This window comes from Gymnogyps californianus, chromosome 14 (assembly GCF_018139145.2).
Source record: "Gymnogyps californianus isolate 813 chromosome 14, ASM1813914v2, whole genome shotgun sequence".
NCBI lineage: Eukaryota > Metazoa > Chordata > Aves > Accipitriformes > Cathartidae > Gymnogyps > Gymnogyps californianus.
Window position 1 is genome coordinate 1,166,132 of NC_059484.1, and position 17,880 is coordinate 1,184,011.

At 61.1% G+C, this 17,880-nt stretch overlaps 1 protein-coding gene and 2 pseudogenes across 1 annotated transcript; all 3 read left to right on the forward strand.

Moving 5' to 3' along the window:
* The first annotated feature begins 788 nt into the window (after window positions 1-788).
* LOC127021827 (protocadherin beta-15-like) lies at window positions 789-4,636 on the forward strand. Its single transcript, XM_050905096.1, is given in 2 exon segments — window positions 789-2,652; window positions 2,655-4,636. Coding segments are annotated over 2 exon segments (2,439 nt in total). The 5' UTR covers window positions 789-803; the 3' UTR covers window positions 3,245-4,636.
* A 3,086-nt stretch (window positions 4,637-7,722) lies between these two features.
* LOC127021824 (protocadherin beta-15-like) lies at window positions 7,723-10,256 on the forward strand (annotated as a pseudogene).
* Window positions 10,257-14,668: 4,412 nt separating this feature from the next.
* LOC127021825 (protocadherin beta-15-like) lies at window positions 14,669-17,114 on the forward strand (annotated as a pseudogene).
* The last annotated feature ends 766 nt before the right edge of the window (window positions 17,115-17,880 follow it).

A 17,880-nucleotide genomic window follows, 5' to 3' on the forward strand; every position in this document is an offset into this window, starting at 1 on the left:
GCCTCCGTTCGCCGTGCTCAGCCGGCGATTCCCGAGCAGACGTAGCGCCGTGCTGTGCTCTTCCGTGCGTGCTGCCCCGGCGGCGGCTCTTGCCCGGTTTCTGCGGCCGGGGAAGGCGGCTGAGTCCCTGCGGGCTGAGCCTCCGCCCCACGGTGCCGCGGGAAAGGCCTTGCCGCCGTGTTTCTCGAAGGGCACGGCCTGGCCTCCCGGGAGCCGAGCGCGCACGCCTGCCCGCGGGCTCTGGGCAGCGGGGAGCGGGGGAAGACGCGGGGCAGCTGCCGGCGCTGCCCGTGCGCTGGGACTCAAGCGGCGGCCCCGCAGGGCTCTGGGCGCTCCTTCGCCGCGCTTCCCTCCCCGGCGCGGTGTGCGCGCGTCCTGCCGCGGGGCCCCCACGCGGGCGAGCGGCCGGCAGCCGCGCGTGTGCGCGCGGGTCCGTGTGCCGGTGCGAGCCGGCAGCGCGGGCAGCGGGCGGCGGCGGGCGCAGTCCCGCCGCGGGCCGCAGGGTGGTGCTCCCGGCCAAGGCGCGGCTGCGGGCGGGGAGGCGGCCGAGCCCAGCCCGGCCCTGCCCAGCGCAGCGCAGCGCAGCGCAGCGCAGCGCAGCCCAGCCGGGAGGCAGCGGCGGCGGCGGCGAGCGGCGGCGAGCGGTGCCCCGGGCCACCCGCTGCCGGGCCGCGGCAGCCGCCAGCCGGACTCGGCGAGAGGGAGGACGCCCGCCCGCCGCCCCGCCGCGCCGCTGCCGGCGCCGCTTTCCGCGGAGGACTGCGCGGGCGACCCGCGAGACGGAGGCTGTCCGCCGCCCCGGCATGGCGATCGCAAGGCAAGTGCTTTGTCTCTCTGCTTTCCTCTCCCTGCCGCACGCTCGCGCCGAGCCCATCCGCTACTCCGTAGCCGAGGAGGGGGAGAGCGGCTCCGTGGTAGCCAACGTGGCGGAGGACGCGGGGCTGGCCCCGGCGCAGCTCTCGGCTCGCCGCGCCCGCCTGGCCTCGGAGGACGGCCGGCAGCGCTTGCGCTTAGACCGCGGCACCGGCCGCCTCGTCGTGGCGGAGAGGCTGGACCGGGAGGAGCTGTGCGGGCAGTCCGCTACGTGCACGCTCCCCTTCGAGCTCCTGCTGGCAAACCCGCTGCAGTTCTTTCGGGTCGAGGTGGCCGTGGAGGACATCAATGACCACTCGCCCGTTTTCCCGGAGGAACAGGTCACTTTGAAGATCCCGGAAACGAGCAACCCGGGCTCGCGTTTCCCGCTGGAGGGGGCTCGGGACCTGGATGTTGGCAGCAACAGCATCCAGGCTTACAGCATTGCTCCTGAGAACGAGTACTTTAGTGTCTCCTTTGGGAGTCGGGTTAAGGGCAAGAAGTATTTGGAACTGATCTTGGAAAAGCCGCTAGACAGAGAGGAGCAGGCGGAGGTGGGTTTCAGTCTCATCGCTGTGGACGGAGGCTCTCCGCCCAGGAGCGGGACCACCCAAATCCACATTGTTGTTCTCGATGTAAATGACAACGCTCCCATCTTCACGCAGGAGCTGTACGTTGGGCAGGTTTTGGAAAATGCGCCGGAGGGCTCTGTGGTTCTCAGCGTGGTGGCAACCGATCGGGATGTGGGCGTTAATGGGGACATCAGCTATCAGTTCAGCCAAGCGGTGGGCCAGAGGCACTCAGCATTTGCGATTGACGCCACGAGCGGTGAAATCAAACTCACAAAGCCTCTGGACTTTGAGGTGGCAGAGAATCACGAGCTCAGCGTGCGGGCCACAGACGGCGGGGGCCTCTCGGCAATCTGCAAGGTGTTGGTGGAGGTGGTGGATGTGAACGACAATGCACCGGAGCTGGTGGTCAGTTCCTTCAGCAGCCCCCTCCCCGAGAACGCAGTACCCGGCACGGTGGTGGCCCTCTTTACTGCCAGGGACCGGGATGCAGGTGCCAACGGGAAGATCTCCTGTGCCCTTGAAGACCAGCTGTCCTTCTCCCTGCGGCCAGCCTATAAGAATTACTACGAGCTGGTGAGCGTGAGCGCGCTGGACCGGGAGGAGACGGCACGTTACATCCTCACTGTCACAGCAGCAGACGCGGGCTCACCTCCTCTCACGACCACCCAGACCTTCACGGTGGACATCTCCGATGTCAACGACAACGTGCCTGTCTTCAGCCAGACTTCGTACACCATGTACGTGCGTGAGAACAATGTCCCCACGGTGCTCGTTGGAGCCGTCAGCGCCTCGGATGCTGACGTGGGGCTCAATGCCAAGGTGACCTATTCCCTGGCACCGGCCCACCCCGCAGAGCGGCCTCCTTGCTCCTGCATCTCCGTGAACTCTGAGAACGGGCAGGTGTTTGTGCTGCGGCCTCTCGACTACGAGCAGGTGAGGCAGATCGAGGTCTTGGTGAGCGCCTCCGACGCGGGGTCGCCGCCCCTCAGTGCCAACGTCACCGTCCGCCTTGTCGTGGTGGACGAGAATGACAATGCGCCACTGGTGCTGTACCCGTCGCAGGACAGCAGCGCACCGTCCAGCGAGCTGGTGCCCGTGTCGGCTGAGGCGGGCTACCTCGTCACCAAAGTGGTGGCCGTCGACGCCGACTCGGGGCAGAACTCGTGGCTCTCGTACCACCTGCTGAGGGCCAGCGATCCGGGGCTGTTTGCGGTGGGTGCCCAAAGTGGGAGGTGCGACTGAGGAGGCCCGTGACGGAGAGAGACGCCGTGAAGCAGAAGCTCGTCGTCCTGGTGCGAGACAACGGGCGGCCACCGCTGTCGGCCACTGCCGTGCTGAGCGCGCTCGTGCTCAAAGACTTCTCAGACGTGCGCCTACCGCACAGCAGCCTGGCCACGGAGGACGAGGGTGGCTCCCTGACAACCTCTTTAATCATTTCCTTGGTCTTTGTCTCACTCCTCTTCCTCGCATCCGTGGCAGCCTTCATCGCTCGCAAGACGTGCAAGAGAGAGGACGTGAAGGGTGGGCACGTGCTTTACGGCACCGGCCCCGTGCAGAGCGGCCTGGGCGAGGCGGCCGGTGCAGGCACCCTGCCCCACGCCTATTGCTACGAGATCAGCCTCACGACGGGCTCGGGCAACAGCGAGTTCAAGTTCCTGAAGCCCATCCTCCCCAGCCTGCCACCGCAGCCCTGTGCCACGGGCGGGGGCACCGACGATGAACAGGAGTTCCCCCGTGGCCCTGTCAGCGCGGAGGACCTGGCACCAGACAAGCCAGGGACGCTCTCTGCGGAACACTTCAATAGGCTTTCCTTTAACTAGCATGGAGTCAGCACAGCCAGAGGCTTCGTGCCTCGCGATACGAAGGCATCCGAGCTACAACAAGCGGCCACGGTTCCTCCAGAGGAAATCTGCACTGGCGATTGGCATCACCGATTTCCTGCAAATTCCAAGTCAGAAGCAAGGTTGTCTCCCTCCCCCAAACCAAACCAACCCAAAGACACTAAAGTCTCCCTCACTCAGGAAATAATATGTTTCAGGTCTGTTAGGGCCATTTGTGAAATGCTTTGAGAGGGGGGTTAGTTCCAGAGGCCCCGCCTAAGTTCTTGTCTCGCTTGCTGTCAGGCAAGACCGTGGACCTCTTAGTCTGTGCTGTCACGCAATGGCACGGTCGGGCAGACAAATCACATGCTCGCTGAAATGCACGTAGCCCTCCTCCTGGGTCAGAAAAGCAAGGACGTTGTGAGTCCTGTGTTCCAATGTGGTGCAAGGATGGGGCCCTTTCTTTTGTGGGTTCTGGATGTCTGTGTCTGCAATGTGTGGGCTCTGTGGGTTTTGCCTTCTGGTCACTGTGTCTGTCTGGACAGCCGTTGTGCGGCTGCATGTGCTGCACTAGGGCTTCCCAGTGAAGCAGGGCGTTGCTCACATGCAGCCGGTGCGATGCATGCAATTGCAGGTCAGCAGGCAAGAAGGGTATTTTGACCCCTTGAGTAGAGCAGTCTCATCTTGTCTAGGGGAGAGCAACATAATGCACAAGGAGACCTTCCTCTGGCCCAGAAGAGGGGGTTGGGCGGGCGGTCTCCTAGGAATTGCCTTGGAAATATAGCAGCACTGGCAGTGTTGGGATAGAATGGAATGGAATGGAAGAGAACGGAATATAGCAGAACAGAAGAGAATGGAATAATTTCAGTTGGCAGGGACCTACAACGATCATCTAGGCCAACTGCCTGACCACTTCAGGGCTCACCAAAAGTTAAAGCATATTATTAAGGGCATTGTCCAAATGCCTCTTAAGCACTGACAGGCATGGAGAACCTCGCTAGGAAGCCTGTTCCAGTGTTTGACCACCCTCTCTGTAAAAAAAGGCTTCCTAATGTCAAGTCGGAACCTCCCCGGACGCAGCTTTGAACCATTCCCACACGTCCTATCCCTGGAGATGAGGGAGAAGAGATCAGCACCTCCCTCTCCACTTCTCCTCCTCAGGAAGCTGTGGAGAGCAATGAGGTCGCCCCTCAGCCTCCTTTTCTCCAAACTAGACAAACCCAAATCCTTAGCCACCCCTCACAAGACATGCCTTCCAGGCCTGTCACCAGCTTTGTTGCCCTCCTCTGCACGCATTCGAGTACCTTGACATCCTTCTTCATGGTGGGGCCCAGAACTGCACACAGTACTCCACGTGAGTCCTGAATACAGCGGGAGAATCCCCTCTCTTGACCGGCTGGTTATGCTGTGTTTGGTGCACCCCAGGATGCGGTTTGCCCGTTTGGGCACACTGCGGGCTCCTGTTGAGCCTGCTGCCGACCAGCACCCCCACATCCCTTGCTGCACGGCTGCTCTCCAGCCACTCCTCTCCCGATTTATACTTGTGCCCAGCGTTACTTCGTCCCAGGTGCAGAATCTGGCATTTGGACTTGTCAAATGTCACGCCATTGATGATTGCCCAATGCTCCAAACTGTCTAGATCCCCCTGCAAGGCCTCTCGTGCCTCAGGAGACTCAACAGCACTTCCCTGTTTGGCATCATCAGCAAAGTTGCTGATGGTGCCTTCAACTCCTCCATCCAGATCACTGATAAATATACAGAACAGAACTGGCCCTAGAACTGAACCCTGAGGAACACCGCTTGTGACCCTGGTCACCAGCCAGGTGTAGCCCCCCCATTCACTACAACCCTTTGAGCCCTGCCGTTCAGCCAGTTCTTCACCCAGCGTACCATGAACCTGCCCATCCCACAGCTGGACAACGTGTCCAGGCAGGTTCTCTGAGGGACAGTATCTAAAGCCTTCCTAAAATCCAGAAATACTATGTCTACTGCCTTCCCTTCAGCCACAAGGTGGGTGACCTTATCCGAGAAGGCTATCGAATTAGTTAGACAGGACATTCCCTTGGTGAGCCCACGTTGCCTGTGCCTGATGATTGCATTGTCCGTTAAATGCCTTTCAGTAGGACCCAGGATGATCTTCTCCGCCATTTTTCCAGGCACTGAGGTGAGACTAACAGGAGTGTAGGTTCCTGGGTCTTTCCTCACGCCCTTCTTGTAAACTGGAAGAACATTGGCTAGCTGCCAGTCAGCGGGGACCTGCCCAGACTCCCAAGGCCTTTGGTAGGTGATCGAGAGGGGTCCTGCCGTAACATCCGCTAGCTCCTTCACTGCTCTGCCATGAATCCCATCAGGCCCCATGGACTTGTCAACGTTCCGCTGACACAGCTGGTCCCTTCCAAGTTCAGTGTCCACAAGTGGAAAGTCGCTGTTCCCGCACTCGCGGTCCTCCGACTCCGTGCCCAAGGCAGCCCAAGGTCTATCAGGAGCATTAAAGACTGAAGCAAAAAGAGCATTGAATGCCTCCACTTCTTCTTCATCCCTGTTAGCCAGGTGACCATCTTCAACAAGTAGCGACCCAATGTTGTCTTTAGACCTCCTCTTGCTATTAACGTACTTAAGAAAGCCTTTCTTGCTGTCTGACACAACAGTGGCCAGTTTCAACGCTAAGTGAGTTCTGGCCTTTCCTGTCTTCTCCCTGCATATATGGACGCCAGCTCTGTAGTATTCCTGCAAAGCCTGACCTTGCTTCCGGAGATCGTCCAGTTTCTTTTTCCTCTTGAGCTCCACGAGGAGTTCTCTTCTCAGCCAAGCTGCGCTTGTGCCCCTTTTGCTTGACTTCTGCCATCGTGGAATTGCCTGCCTCCGAGGCTTCGTGATGGCAGTGGAAAGCTGACCCGAGACGATTTTCTGGTTTCTGTTAGAGCATTTGCATTCTCCTTTTTGCCCTTTCTCCTTCCACTCTACGAACTGTGTTTGAGCATTGTCTTTTACCTACTCCTCTGAAGAAGGACTGTCACCCCATGTATCTTAGCGGATTGTTTGAATGAAGACAGTGTGGCACGGAATAGTTGGAAACCCTCACGCTGTGTTGCGCTGCAGTTACAAAGCGTGCCGTTGGAAACTGGGATACCTTTGTGTGTAAAAAAGAAATAAAAAGAGAACAGCTGAATGCCTTGTGTGGAGACAGTCTTTGTTGAGACGTTCTTTCTGGGAAAGCTCTGTTTTCAAAACTTGTCAAAGTGTTGAAAAGGCTGGGAGTTCTTTTCTCATTTTGTCCCTTGGCTGAGGTAAGGTTGAGGAGGTCCATCGCTCCAGTTTGGAGGCGCAGGTGGTTGAGCTTTCAGGAAAATTGTGGGGAGCCGGGAATTGCTGGCAGGCCTCTGCGGGTCTTCTGAGCGGCGAGCTTCTGGCTGCGACAGGGCGCAGTTAGAGCCAGGTCAGGGGAAACCGGCCCCGACCCTAACAGGACCCTGGGTGTGCAACGGCCTCTGCAAAGCCGTGAGGTGGGGGGAGTGAGCTTTCCAAGTGTCCCGAGAGCCGCAGCTGAGGCGGGGGCGGGCAAGGACGAAGAACCGCTGTGCAGCTCGCAGCCCGCCGGCGGGAGGGAAGGCAGCCCGGGGAGCAGAGCCCCTGCTCCCGCTCAGCCGCCGCACCGGGCGGCCGGCAGGCGCGTCCACGCCTGAGCCTTGCTGGCACCCGCCTCCGTTCGCCGTGCTCAGCCGGCGATTCCCGAGCAGACGTAGCGCCGTGCTGTGCTCTTCCGTGCGTGCTGCCCCGGCGGCGGCTCTTGCCCGGTTTCTGCGGCCGGGGAAGGCGGCTGAGTCCCTGCGGGCTGAGCCTCCGCCCCACGGTGCCGCGGGAAAGGCCTTGCCGCCGTGTTTCTCGAAGGGCACGGCCTGGCCTCCCGGGAGCCGAGCGCGCACGCCTGCCCGCGGGCTCTGGGCAGCGGGGAGCGGGGGAAGACGCGGGGCAGCTGCCGGCGCTGCCCGTGCGCTGGGACTCAAGCGGCGGCCCCGCAGGGCTCTGGGCGCTCCTTCGCCGCGCTTCCCTCCCCGGCGCGGTGTGCGCGCGTCCTGCCGCGGGGCCCCCACGCGGGCGAGCGGCCGGCAGCCGCGCGTGTGCGCGCGGGTCCGTGTGCCGGTGCGAGCCGGCAGCGCGGGCAGCGGGCGGCGGCGGGCGCAGTCCCGCCGCGGGCCGCAGGGTGGTGCTCCCGGCCAAGGCGGCGCCGAGCGGCTGCGGGCGGGGAGGCGGCCGAGCCCAGCCCGGCCCTGCCCAGCCCTGCCCAGCGCAGCGCAGCGCAGCGCAGCGCAGCCGGGAGGCGGCGGCGGCGGCGGCGAGCGGCGGCGAGCGGTGCCCCGGGCCACCCGCTGCCGGGCCGCGGCAGCCGCCAGCCGGACTCGGCGAGAGGGAGGGCGCCCGCCCGCCGCCCCGCCGCGCCGCTGCCGGGCGCCGCTTTCCGCGGAGGACTGCGCGGGCGACCCGCGAGACGGAGGCTGTCCGCCGCCCCGGCATGGCGATCGCAAGGCAAGTGCTTTGTCTCTCCGCTTTCCTCTCCCTGCCGCACGCTCGCGCCGAGCCCATCCGCTACTCCGTAGCCGAGGAGGGGAGAGCGGCTCCGTGGTAGCCAACGTGGCGGAGGACGCGGGGCTGGCCCCGGCGCAGCTCTCGGCTCGCCGCGCCCGCCTGGCCTCGGAGGACGGCCGGCAGCGCTTGCGCTTAGACCGCGGCACCGGCCGCCTCGTCGTGGCGGAGAGGCTGGACCGGGAGGAGCTGTGCGGGCAGTCCGCTACGTGCACGCTCCCCTTCGAGCTCCTGCTGGCAAACCCGCTGCAGTTCTTTCGGGTCGAGGTGGCCGTGGAGGACATCAATGACCACTCGCCCGTTTTCCCGGAGGAACAGGTCACTTTGAAGATCCCGGAAAGGAGCGACCCGGGCTCGCGTTTCCCGCTGGAGGGGGCTCGGGACCTGGATGTTGGCAGCAACAGCATCCAGGCTTACAGCATTGCTCCTGAGAACGAGTACTTTAGTGTCTCCTTTGGGAGTCGGGTTAAGGGCAAGAAGTATGTGGAACTGATCTTGGAAAAGCCGCTAGACAGAGAGGAGCAGGCGGAGGTGGGTTTCAGCTCATCGCTGTGGACGGAGGCTCTCCGCCCAGGAGTGGGACCACCCAAATCCACATTGTCGTTCTCGATGTAAATGACAACGCTCCCATCTTCACGCAGGAGCTGTACGTTGGGCAGGTTTTGGAAAACGCGCCGGAGGGCTCTGTGGTTCTCAGTGTGATGGCAACCGATCGGGATGTGGGCGTTAATGGGGACATCAGCTATCAGTTCAGCCAAGCGGTGGGCCAGAGGCACTCAGCATTTGCGATTGATGCCACGAGCGGTGAAATCAAACTCACAAAGCCTCTGGACTTTGAGGTGGCAGAGAATCACGAGCTCAGCGTGCGGGCCACAGACGGCGGGGGCCTCTCGGCAATCTGCAAGGTGTTGGTGGAGGTGGTGGATGTGAACGACAATGCACCGGAGCTGGTGGTCAGTTCCTTCAGCAGCCCCTCCCCGAGAACGCAGTACCCGGCACGGTGGTGGCCCTCTTTACTGCCAGGGACCGGGATGCAGGTGCCAACGGGAAGATCTCCTGTGCCCTTGAAGACCAGCTGTCCTTCTCCCTGCGGCCAGCCTATAAGAATTACTACGAGCTGGTGAGCGTGAGCGCGCTGGACCGGGAGGAGACGGCACGTTACATCTTCACTGTCACAGCAGCAGACGCGGGCTCACCTCCTCTCACGACCACCCAGACCTTCACGGTGGACATCTCCGATGTCAACGACAACGTGCCTGTCTTCAGCCAGACTTCGTACACCATGTACGTGCGTGAGAACAATGTCCCCACGGTGCTCGTTGGAGCCGTCAGCGCCTCGGATGCTGACGTGGGGCTCAATGCCAAGGTGACTATTCCCTGGCACCGGCCCACCCCGCAGAGCGGCCTCCTTGCTCCTGCATCTCCGTGAACTCTGAGAACGGGCAGGTGTTTGTGCTGCGGCCTCTCGACTACGAGCAGGTGAGGCAGATCGAGGTCTTGGTGAGCGCCTCCGACGCGGGGTCGCCGCCCCTCAGTGCCAACGTCACCGTCCGCCTTGTCGTGGTGGACGAGAATGACAATGCGCCACTGGTGCTGTACCCGTCGCAGGACAGCAGCGCACCGTCCAGCGAGCTGGTGCCCGTGTCGGCTGAGGCGGGCTACCTCGTCACCAAAGTGGTGGCCGTCGACGCCGACTCGGGGCAGAACTCGTGGCTCTCGTACCACCTGCTGAGGGCCAGCGATCCGGGGCTGTTTGCGGTGGGTGCCCAAAGTGGGGAGGTGCGACTGAGGAGGCCCGTGACGGAGAGAGACGCCGTGAAGCAGAAGCTCGTCGTCCTGGTGCGAGACAACGGGCGGCCACCGCTGTCGGCCACTGCCGTGCTGAGCGCACTCGTGCTCAAAGACTTCTCAGACGTGCGCCTACCGCACAGCAGCCTGGCCACGGAGGACGAGGGTGGCTCCCTGACAACCTCTTTAATCATTTCCTTGGTCTTTGTCTCACTCCTCTTCCTCGCATCCGTGGCAGCCTTCATCGCTCGCAAGACGTGCAAGAGAGAGGACGTGAAGGGTGGGCACGTGCTTTACGGCACCGGCCCCGTGCAGAGCGGCCTGGGCGAGGCGGCCGGTGCAGGCACCCTGCCCCACGCCTATTGCTACGAGATCAGCCTCACGACGGGCTCGGGCAACAGCGAGTTCAAGTTCCTGAAGCCCATCCTCCCCAGCCTGCCACCGCAGCCCTGTGCCACGGGCGGGGCACCGACGATGAACAGGAGTTCCCCCGTGGCCCTGTCAGCGCGGAGGACCTGGCACCAGACAAGCCAGGGACGCTCTCTGCGGAACACTTCAATAGGCTTTCCTTTAACTAGCATGGAGTCAGCACAGCCAGAGGCTTCGTGCCTCGCGATACGAAGGCATCCGAGCTACAACAAGCGGCCACGGTTCCTCCAGAGGAAATCTGCATGGCGATTGGCATCACCGATTTCCTGCAAATTCCAAGTCAGAAGCAAGGTTGTCTCCCTCCCCCAAACCAAACCAACCAAAGACACTAAAGTCTCCCTCACTCAGGAAATAATATGTCTCAGGTCTGTTAGGGCCATTTGTGAAATGCTTTGAGAGGGGGTTAGTTCCAGAGGCCCGCCTAAGTTCTTGTCTCGCTTGCTGTCAGGCAAGACCGTGGACCTCTTAGTCTGTGCTGTCACGCAATGGCACGGTCGGGCAGACAAATCACATGCTCGCTGAAATGCACGTAGCCCTCCTCCTGCGTCAGAAAAGCAAGGACGTTGTGAGTCCTGTGTTCCAATGTGGTGCAAGGACGGGGCTCTTTCTTTTGTGGGTTCTGGATGTCTGTGTCTGCAAAGTGTGGGCTCTGTGGGTTTTGCCTTCTGGTCACTGTGTCTGTCTGGACAGCCGTTGTGCGGCTGCGTGCGCTGCACTGGGGCTTCCCAGTGAAGCAGGGCGTTGCTCACATGCAGCCGGTGCGCTGCATGCAATTGCAGGTCAGCAGGCAAGAAGGGTATTTTGACCCCTTGAGTAGAGCAGTCTCATCTTGTCTAGGGAGAGCAACATAATGCACAAGGAGACCTTCCTCTGGCCCAGAAGAGGGGGTTGGGCGGCGGTCTCCTTGGAATTGCCTTGGAAATATAGCAGCACTGGCAGTGTTGGGATAGAATGGAATGGAATGGAAGAGAACGGAATATAGCAGAACAGAACAGAATGGAATGATTTCAGTTGGCAGGGACCTACAACGATCATCTAGGCCAACTGCCTGACCACTTCAGGGCTCACCAAAGTTAAAGCATATTATTAAGGGCATTGTCCAAATGCCTCTTAAGCACTGACAGGCACGGAGCACCTCGCTAGGAAGCCTGTTCCAGTGTTTGACCACCCTCTCTGTAAAAAAAGGCTTCCTAATGTCAAGTCGGAACCTCCCCGGACGCAGCTTTGAACCATTCCCACACGTCCTATCCCTGGAGATGAGGGAGAAGAGATCAGCACCTCCCTCTCCACTTCTCCACCTCAGGAAGCTGTGGAGAGCAATGAGGTCGCCCCTCAGCCTCCTTTTCTCCAAACTAGACAAACCCAAATCCTTAGCCACCCCTCACAAGACATGCCTTCCAGGCCTGTCACCAGCTTTGTTGCCCTCCTCTGCACGCATTCGAGTACCTTCACATCCTTCTTCATGGTGGGGCCCAGAACTGCACACAGTACTCCACGTGAGTCCTGAATACAGCGGGAGAATCCCCTCTCTTGACCGGCTGGTTATGCTGTGTTTGGTGCACCCCAGGATGCAGTTTGCCTGTTTGGCCACACCGCGGGCTCCTGTTGAGCCTGCTGCCGACCAGCACCCCCACATCCCTTGCTGCACGGCTGCTCTCCAGCCACTCCTCTCCCGATTTATACTTGTGCCCAGCGTTACTTTGTCCCAGGTGCAGAATCTGGCATTTGGACTTGTCAAATGTCACGCCATTGATGATTGCCCAATGCTCCAAACTGTCTAGATCCCCCTGCAAGGCCTCTCGTGCCTCAAGAGACTCAACAGCACTTCCCTGTTTGGCATCATCAGCAAAGTTGCTGATGGTGCCTTCAACTCCTCCATCCACATCACTGATAAATATACGGAACAGAACTGGCCCTAGAACTGAACCCTGAGGAACACCGCTGGTGACCCTGGTCACCAGCCAGGTGTAGCCCCCCCATTCACTACAACCCTTTGAGCCCTGCCTTCAGCCAGTTCTTCACCCAGCGTACCATGAACCTGCTCATCCCACAGCTGGACAACGTGTCCAGATGGGTTCTCTGAGGGACAGTATCTAAAACCTTCCTAAAATCCAGAAATACTATGTCCACCGCCTTCCCTTCAGCCACAAGGCGGGTGACCTTATCCGGGAAGGCTATCGAATTAGTTAGACAGGACTTTCCCTTGGTGAGCCCATGTTGCCTGTGCCTGATGATTGCATTGTCCGTTAAATGCCTTTCAGTAGGACCCAGGATGATCTTCTCCGCCATTTTTCCAGGCACTGAGGTGAGACTAACAGGAGTGTAGGTTCCTGGGTCTTTCCTCACGCCCTTCTTGTAAACTGGAAGAACATTGGCTAGCTGCCAGTCAGCGGGGACCGCCCAGACTCCCAAGGCCTTTGGTAGGTGATGGAGAGGGGTCCTGCCGTAACATCCGCTAGCTCCTTCACTGCTCTGCCATGACTCCCATCAGGCCCCATGGACTTGTCAACGTTCCGCTGACACAGCTGGTCCCTTCCAAGTTCAGTGTCCACAAGTGGAAAGTCGCTGTTCCCGCACTCGCGGTCCTCCGACTCCGTGCCCAAGGCAGCCCAAGGTCTATCAGGAGTATTAAAGACTGAAGCAAAAAGAGCATTGAATGCCTCCACTTCTTCTTCATCCCTGTTAGCCAGGTGACCATCTTCAACAAGTAGCAACCCAATGTTGTCTTTAGACCTCCTCTTGCTATTAACGTACTTAAGAAAGCCTTTCTTGCTGTCTGACACAACAGTGGCCAGTTTCAATGCTAAGTGAGTTCTGGCCTTTCCTGTCTTCTCCCTGCATATATGAACGCCAGCTCTGTAGTATTCCTGCAAAGCCTGACCTTGCTTCCGGAGATCGTCCAGTTTCTTTTTCCTCTTGAGCTCCACGAGGAGTTCTCTTCTCAGCCAAGCTGGGCTTCTGCCCCTTTTGCTTGACTTCTGCCATCGTGGAATTGCCTGCCTCCGAGGCTTCGTGATGGCAGTGGAAAGCTGACCCGAGACGATTTTCTGGGTTTCTGTTAGAGCATTTGCATTCTCCTTTTTGCCCTTTCTCCTTCCACTCTACGAACTGTGTTTGAGCATTGTCTTTTACCTACTCCTCTGAAGAAGGACTGTCACCCCATGTATCATAGCGGATTGTTTGAATGAAGACAGGTGGCACGGAATAGTTGGAAACCCTCACGCTGTGTTGCGCTGCAGTTACAAAGCGTGCCGCTGGAAACTGGGATACCTTTGTGTGTAAAAAAGAAATAAAAAGAGAACAGCTGAATGCCTTGTGTGGAGACAGTCTTTGTTGAGACGTTCTTTCTGGGAAAGCTCTGTTTTCAAAACTTGTCAAAGTGTTGAAAAGGCTGGGAGTTCTTTTCTCATTTTGTCCCTTGGCTGAGGTAAGGTTGAGGAGGTCCATCGCTCCAGTTTGGAGGCGCAGGTGGTTGAGCTTTCAGGAAGATTGTGGGGAGCCGGGAATTGCTGGCAGGCCTCTGCAGGTCTTCTGAGCGGCGAGCTTCTGGCTGCGACAGGGCGCAGTTAGAGCCAGGTCAGGGGAAACCGGCCCCGACCCTAACAGGATCCTGGGTGTGCAAAGGCCTCTGCAAAGCCGTGAGGTGGGGGAGTGAGCTTTCCAAGTGTCCCGAGAGCCGCAGCTGAGGCGGGGGCGGGCAAGGACGAAGAACCGCTGTGCAGCTCGCAGCCCGCCGGCGGGAGGGAAGGCAGCCCGGGGAGCAGAGCCCCTGCTCCCGCTCAGCCGCCGCACCGGGCGGCCGGCAGGCGCGTCCACGCCTGAGCCTTGCTGGCACCCGCCTCCGTTCGCCGTGCTCAGCCGGCGATTCCCGAGCAGACTCTTCCGTGCGTGCTGCCCCGGCGGCGGCTCTTGCCCGGTTTCTGCGGCCGGGGAAGGCGGCTGAGTCCCTGCGGGCTGAGCCTCCGCCCACGGTGCCGCGGGAAAGGCCTTGCCGCCGTGTTTCTCGAAGGGCACGGCCTGGCCTCCCGGGAGCCGAGCGCGCACGCCTGCCCGCGGGCTCTGGGCAGCGGGGAGCGGGGGAAGACGCGGGGCAGCTGCCGGCGCTGCCGTGCGCTGGGACTCAAGCGGCGGCCCCGCAGGGCTCTGGGCGCTCCTTCGCCGCGCTTCCCTCCCCGGCGCGGTGTGCGCGCGTCCTGCCGCGGGGCCCCCACGCGGGCGAGCGGCCGGCAGCCGCGCGTGTGCGCGCGGGTCCGTGTGCCGGTGCGAGCCGGCAGCGCGGGCAGCGGGCGGCGGCGGGCGCAGTCCGCCGCGGGCCGCAGGGTGGTGCTCCCGGCCAAGGCGGCGCCGAGCGGCTGCGGGCGGGGAGGCGGCCGAGCCCAGCCCGGCCCTGCCCAGCCCAGCCCAGCGCAGCGCAGCGCAGCGCAGCGCAGCCGGGAGGCAGCGGCGGCGGCGGCGAGCGGCGGCGAGCGGTGCCCCGGGCACCCGCTGCCGGGCCGCGGCAGCCGCCAGCCGGACTCGGCGAGAGGGAGGGCGCCCGCCGCCGCCCGCCGCGCCGCTGCCGGGCGCCGCTTTCCGCGGAGGACTGCGCGGGCGACCCGCGAGACGGAGGCTGTCCGCCGCCCCGGCATGGCGATCGCAAGGCAAGTGCTTTGTCTCTCGCTTTCCTCTCCCTGCCGCACGCTCGCGCCGAGCCCATCCGCTACTCCGTAGCCGAGGAGGGGGAGAGCGGCTCCGTGGTAGCCAACGTGGCGGAGGACGCGGGGCTGGCCCCGGCGCAGCTCTCGGCTCGCCGCGCCCGCCTGGCCTCGGAGGACGGCCGGCAGCGCTTGCGCTTAGACCGCGGCACCGGCCGCCTCGTCGTGGCGGAGAGGCTGGACCGGGAGGAGCTGTGCGGGCAGTCCGCTACGTGCACGCTCCCTTCGAGCTCTGCTGGCAAACCCGCTGCAGTTCTTTCGGGTCGAGGTGGCCGTGGAGGACATCAATGACCACTCGCCCGTTTTCCCGGAGGAACAGGTCACTTTGAAGATCCCGGAAAGGAGCGACCCGGGCTCGCGTTTCCCGCTGGAGGGGGCTCGGGACCTGGATGTTGGCAGCAACAGCATCCAGGCTTACAGCATTGCTCCTGAGAACGAGTACTTTAGTGTCTCCTTTGGGAGTCGGGTTAAGGGCAAGAAGTATTTGGAACTGATCTTGGAAAAGCCGCTAGACAGAGAGGAGCAGGTGGAGGTGGGTTTCAGCCTCATCGCTGTGGACGGAGGCTCTCCGCCAGGAGCGGGACCACCAAATCCACATTGTCATTCTCGATGCCATGACAACGCTCCCATCTTCACTCAGGAGCTGTACGTTGGGCAGGTTTTGGAAAATGCGCGGAGGGCTCTGTGGTTCTCAGCGTGTGGCAACCGATCGGGATGTGGGCGTTAATGGGGACATCAGCTATCAGTTCAGCCAAGCGGTGGGCCAGAGGCACTCAGCATTTGCGATTGACGCCACGAGCGGTGAAATCAAACTCACAAAGCCTCTGGACTTTGAGGTGGCAGAGAATCACGAGCTCAGCGTGCGGGCCACAGACGGCGGGGGCCTCTCGGCAATCTGCAAGGTGTTGGTGGAGGTGGTGGATGTGAACGACAATGCACCGGAGCTGGTGGTCAGTTCCTTCAGCAGCCCCCTCCCCGAGAACGCAGTACCCGGCACGGTGGTGGCCCTCTTTACTGCCAGGGACCGGGATGCTGGTGCCAACGGGAAGATCTCCTGTGCCCTTGAAGACCAGCTGTCCTTCTCCCTGCGGCCAGCCTATAGAATTACTACGAGCTGGTGAGCGTGAGCGCGCTGGACCGGGAGGAGACGGCACGTTACATCCTCACTGTCACAGCAGCAGACGCGGGCTCACCTCCTCTCCGACACCCAGACCTTCACGGTGGACATCTCCGATGTCAACGACAACGTGCCTGTCTTCAACCAGACTTCGTACACCATGTACGTGCGTGAGAACAATGTCCCACGGTGCTCGTTGGAGCCGTCAGCGCCTCGGATGCTGACGTGGGGCTCAATGCCAAGGTGACCTATTCCCTGGCACCGCCCACCCCGCAGAGCGGCCTCCTTGCTCCTGCATCTCCGTGAACTCTGAGAACGGGCAGGTGTTTGTGCTGCGGCCTCTCGACTACGAGCAGGTGAGGCAGATCGAGGTCTTGGTGAGCGCCTCCGACGCGGGTCGCCGCCCTCAGTGCCAACGTCACCGTCCGCCTTGTCGTGGTGGACGAGAATGACAATGCGCCACTGGTGCTGTACCCGTCGCAGGACAGCAGCGCACCGTCCAGCGAGCTGGTGCCGTGTCGGCTGAGGCGGGCTACCTCGTCACCAAAGTGGTGGCCGTCGACGCCGACTCGGGGCAGAACTCGTGGCTCTCGTACACCTGCTGAGGGCCAGCGATCCGGGGCTGTTTGCGGTGGTGCCCAAAGTGGGAGGTGCGACTGAGGAGGCCCGTGACGGAGAGAGACGCCGTGAAGCAGAAGCTCGTCGTCCTGGTGCGAGACAACGGCGGCCACCGCTGTCGGCCACTGCCTGCTGAGCGCGCTCGTGCTCAAAGACTTCTCAGACGTGCGCCTACCGCACAGCAGCCTGGCCACGGAGGACGAGGTGGCTCCCTGACAACCTCTTTAATCATTTCCTTGGTCTTTGTCTCACTCCTCTTCTCGCATCCGTGGCAGCCTTCATCGCTCGCAAGACGTGCAAGAGAGAGGACGTGAAGGTGGCACGTGCTTTACCGGCACCGGCCCGTGCAGAGCGGCCTGGGAGGCGCCGGTGCAGGCACCCTGCCCCACGCCTATTGCTACGAGATCAGCCTCACGACGGGCTCGGGCAACAGCGAGTTCAAGTTCCTGAAGCCTCCTCCCAGCCTGCCACCGCAGCCTGTGCCACGGGGCGGCACCGACGATGAACAGGAGTTCCCCGTGCCCTGTCAGCGCGGAGGACCTGGCACAGACAAGCCAGGGACGCTCTCTGCGGAACACTTCAATAGGCTTTCCTTTAACTAGCATGGAGTCAGCACAGCCAGAGGCTTCGTGCCTCGCGATACGAAGGCATCGAGCTACAACAAGCGGCCACGGTTCCTCCAGAGGAATCTGCATGGCGATTGGCATCACGATTTCTGCAATTCCAAGTCAGAAGCAAGGTTGTCTCCCTCCCCAAACCAAACCAATCCAAAGACACTAAGTCTCCCTCACTCAGGAAATAATATGTTTCAGGTCTGTTAGGGCCATTTGTGAATGCTTTGAGAGGGGGTTAGTTCCAGAGGCCCGCCTAGTTCTTGTCTCGCTTGCTGTCAGGCAGACCGTGGACCTCTTAGTCTGTGCTGTCACGCAATGGCACGGTCGGGCAGACAATCACATGCTCGCTGAAATGCACGTAGCCTCCTCCTGGGTCAGAAAGCAAGGAGTTGTGGGTCCTGTGTTCATGTGTGTAAGGATGGGGCTCTTTTTTTGTGGGTTCTGGATGTCTGTGTCTGCAATGTGTGGGCTCTGTGGGTTTGCCTTCTGGTCACTGTGTCTGTCTGGACAGCGTTGTGCGGCTGCATGTGCTGCACTGGGCTTCCCAGTGAAGCAGGGCGTTGCTCACATGCAGCTGGTGCGCTGCATGCAATTGCAGGTCAGCAGGCAAGAAGGGTATTTTGACCCCTTGAGTAGAGCAGTCTCATCTTGTCTAGGGAGAGCAACATAATGCACAAGGAGACCTTCCTCTGGCCCAGAAGAGGGGGTTGGGCGGGCGGTCTCCTAGGAATTGCCTTGGAAATATAGCAGCTCAAATGGTGTTGGCATACACTGTAACTGTACAGAATTTTGAAA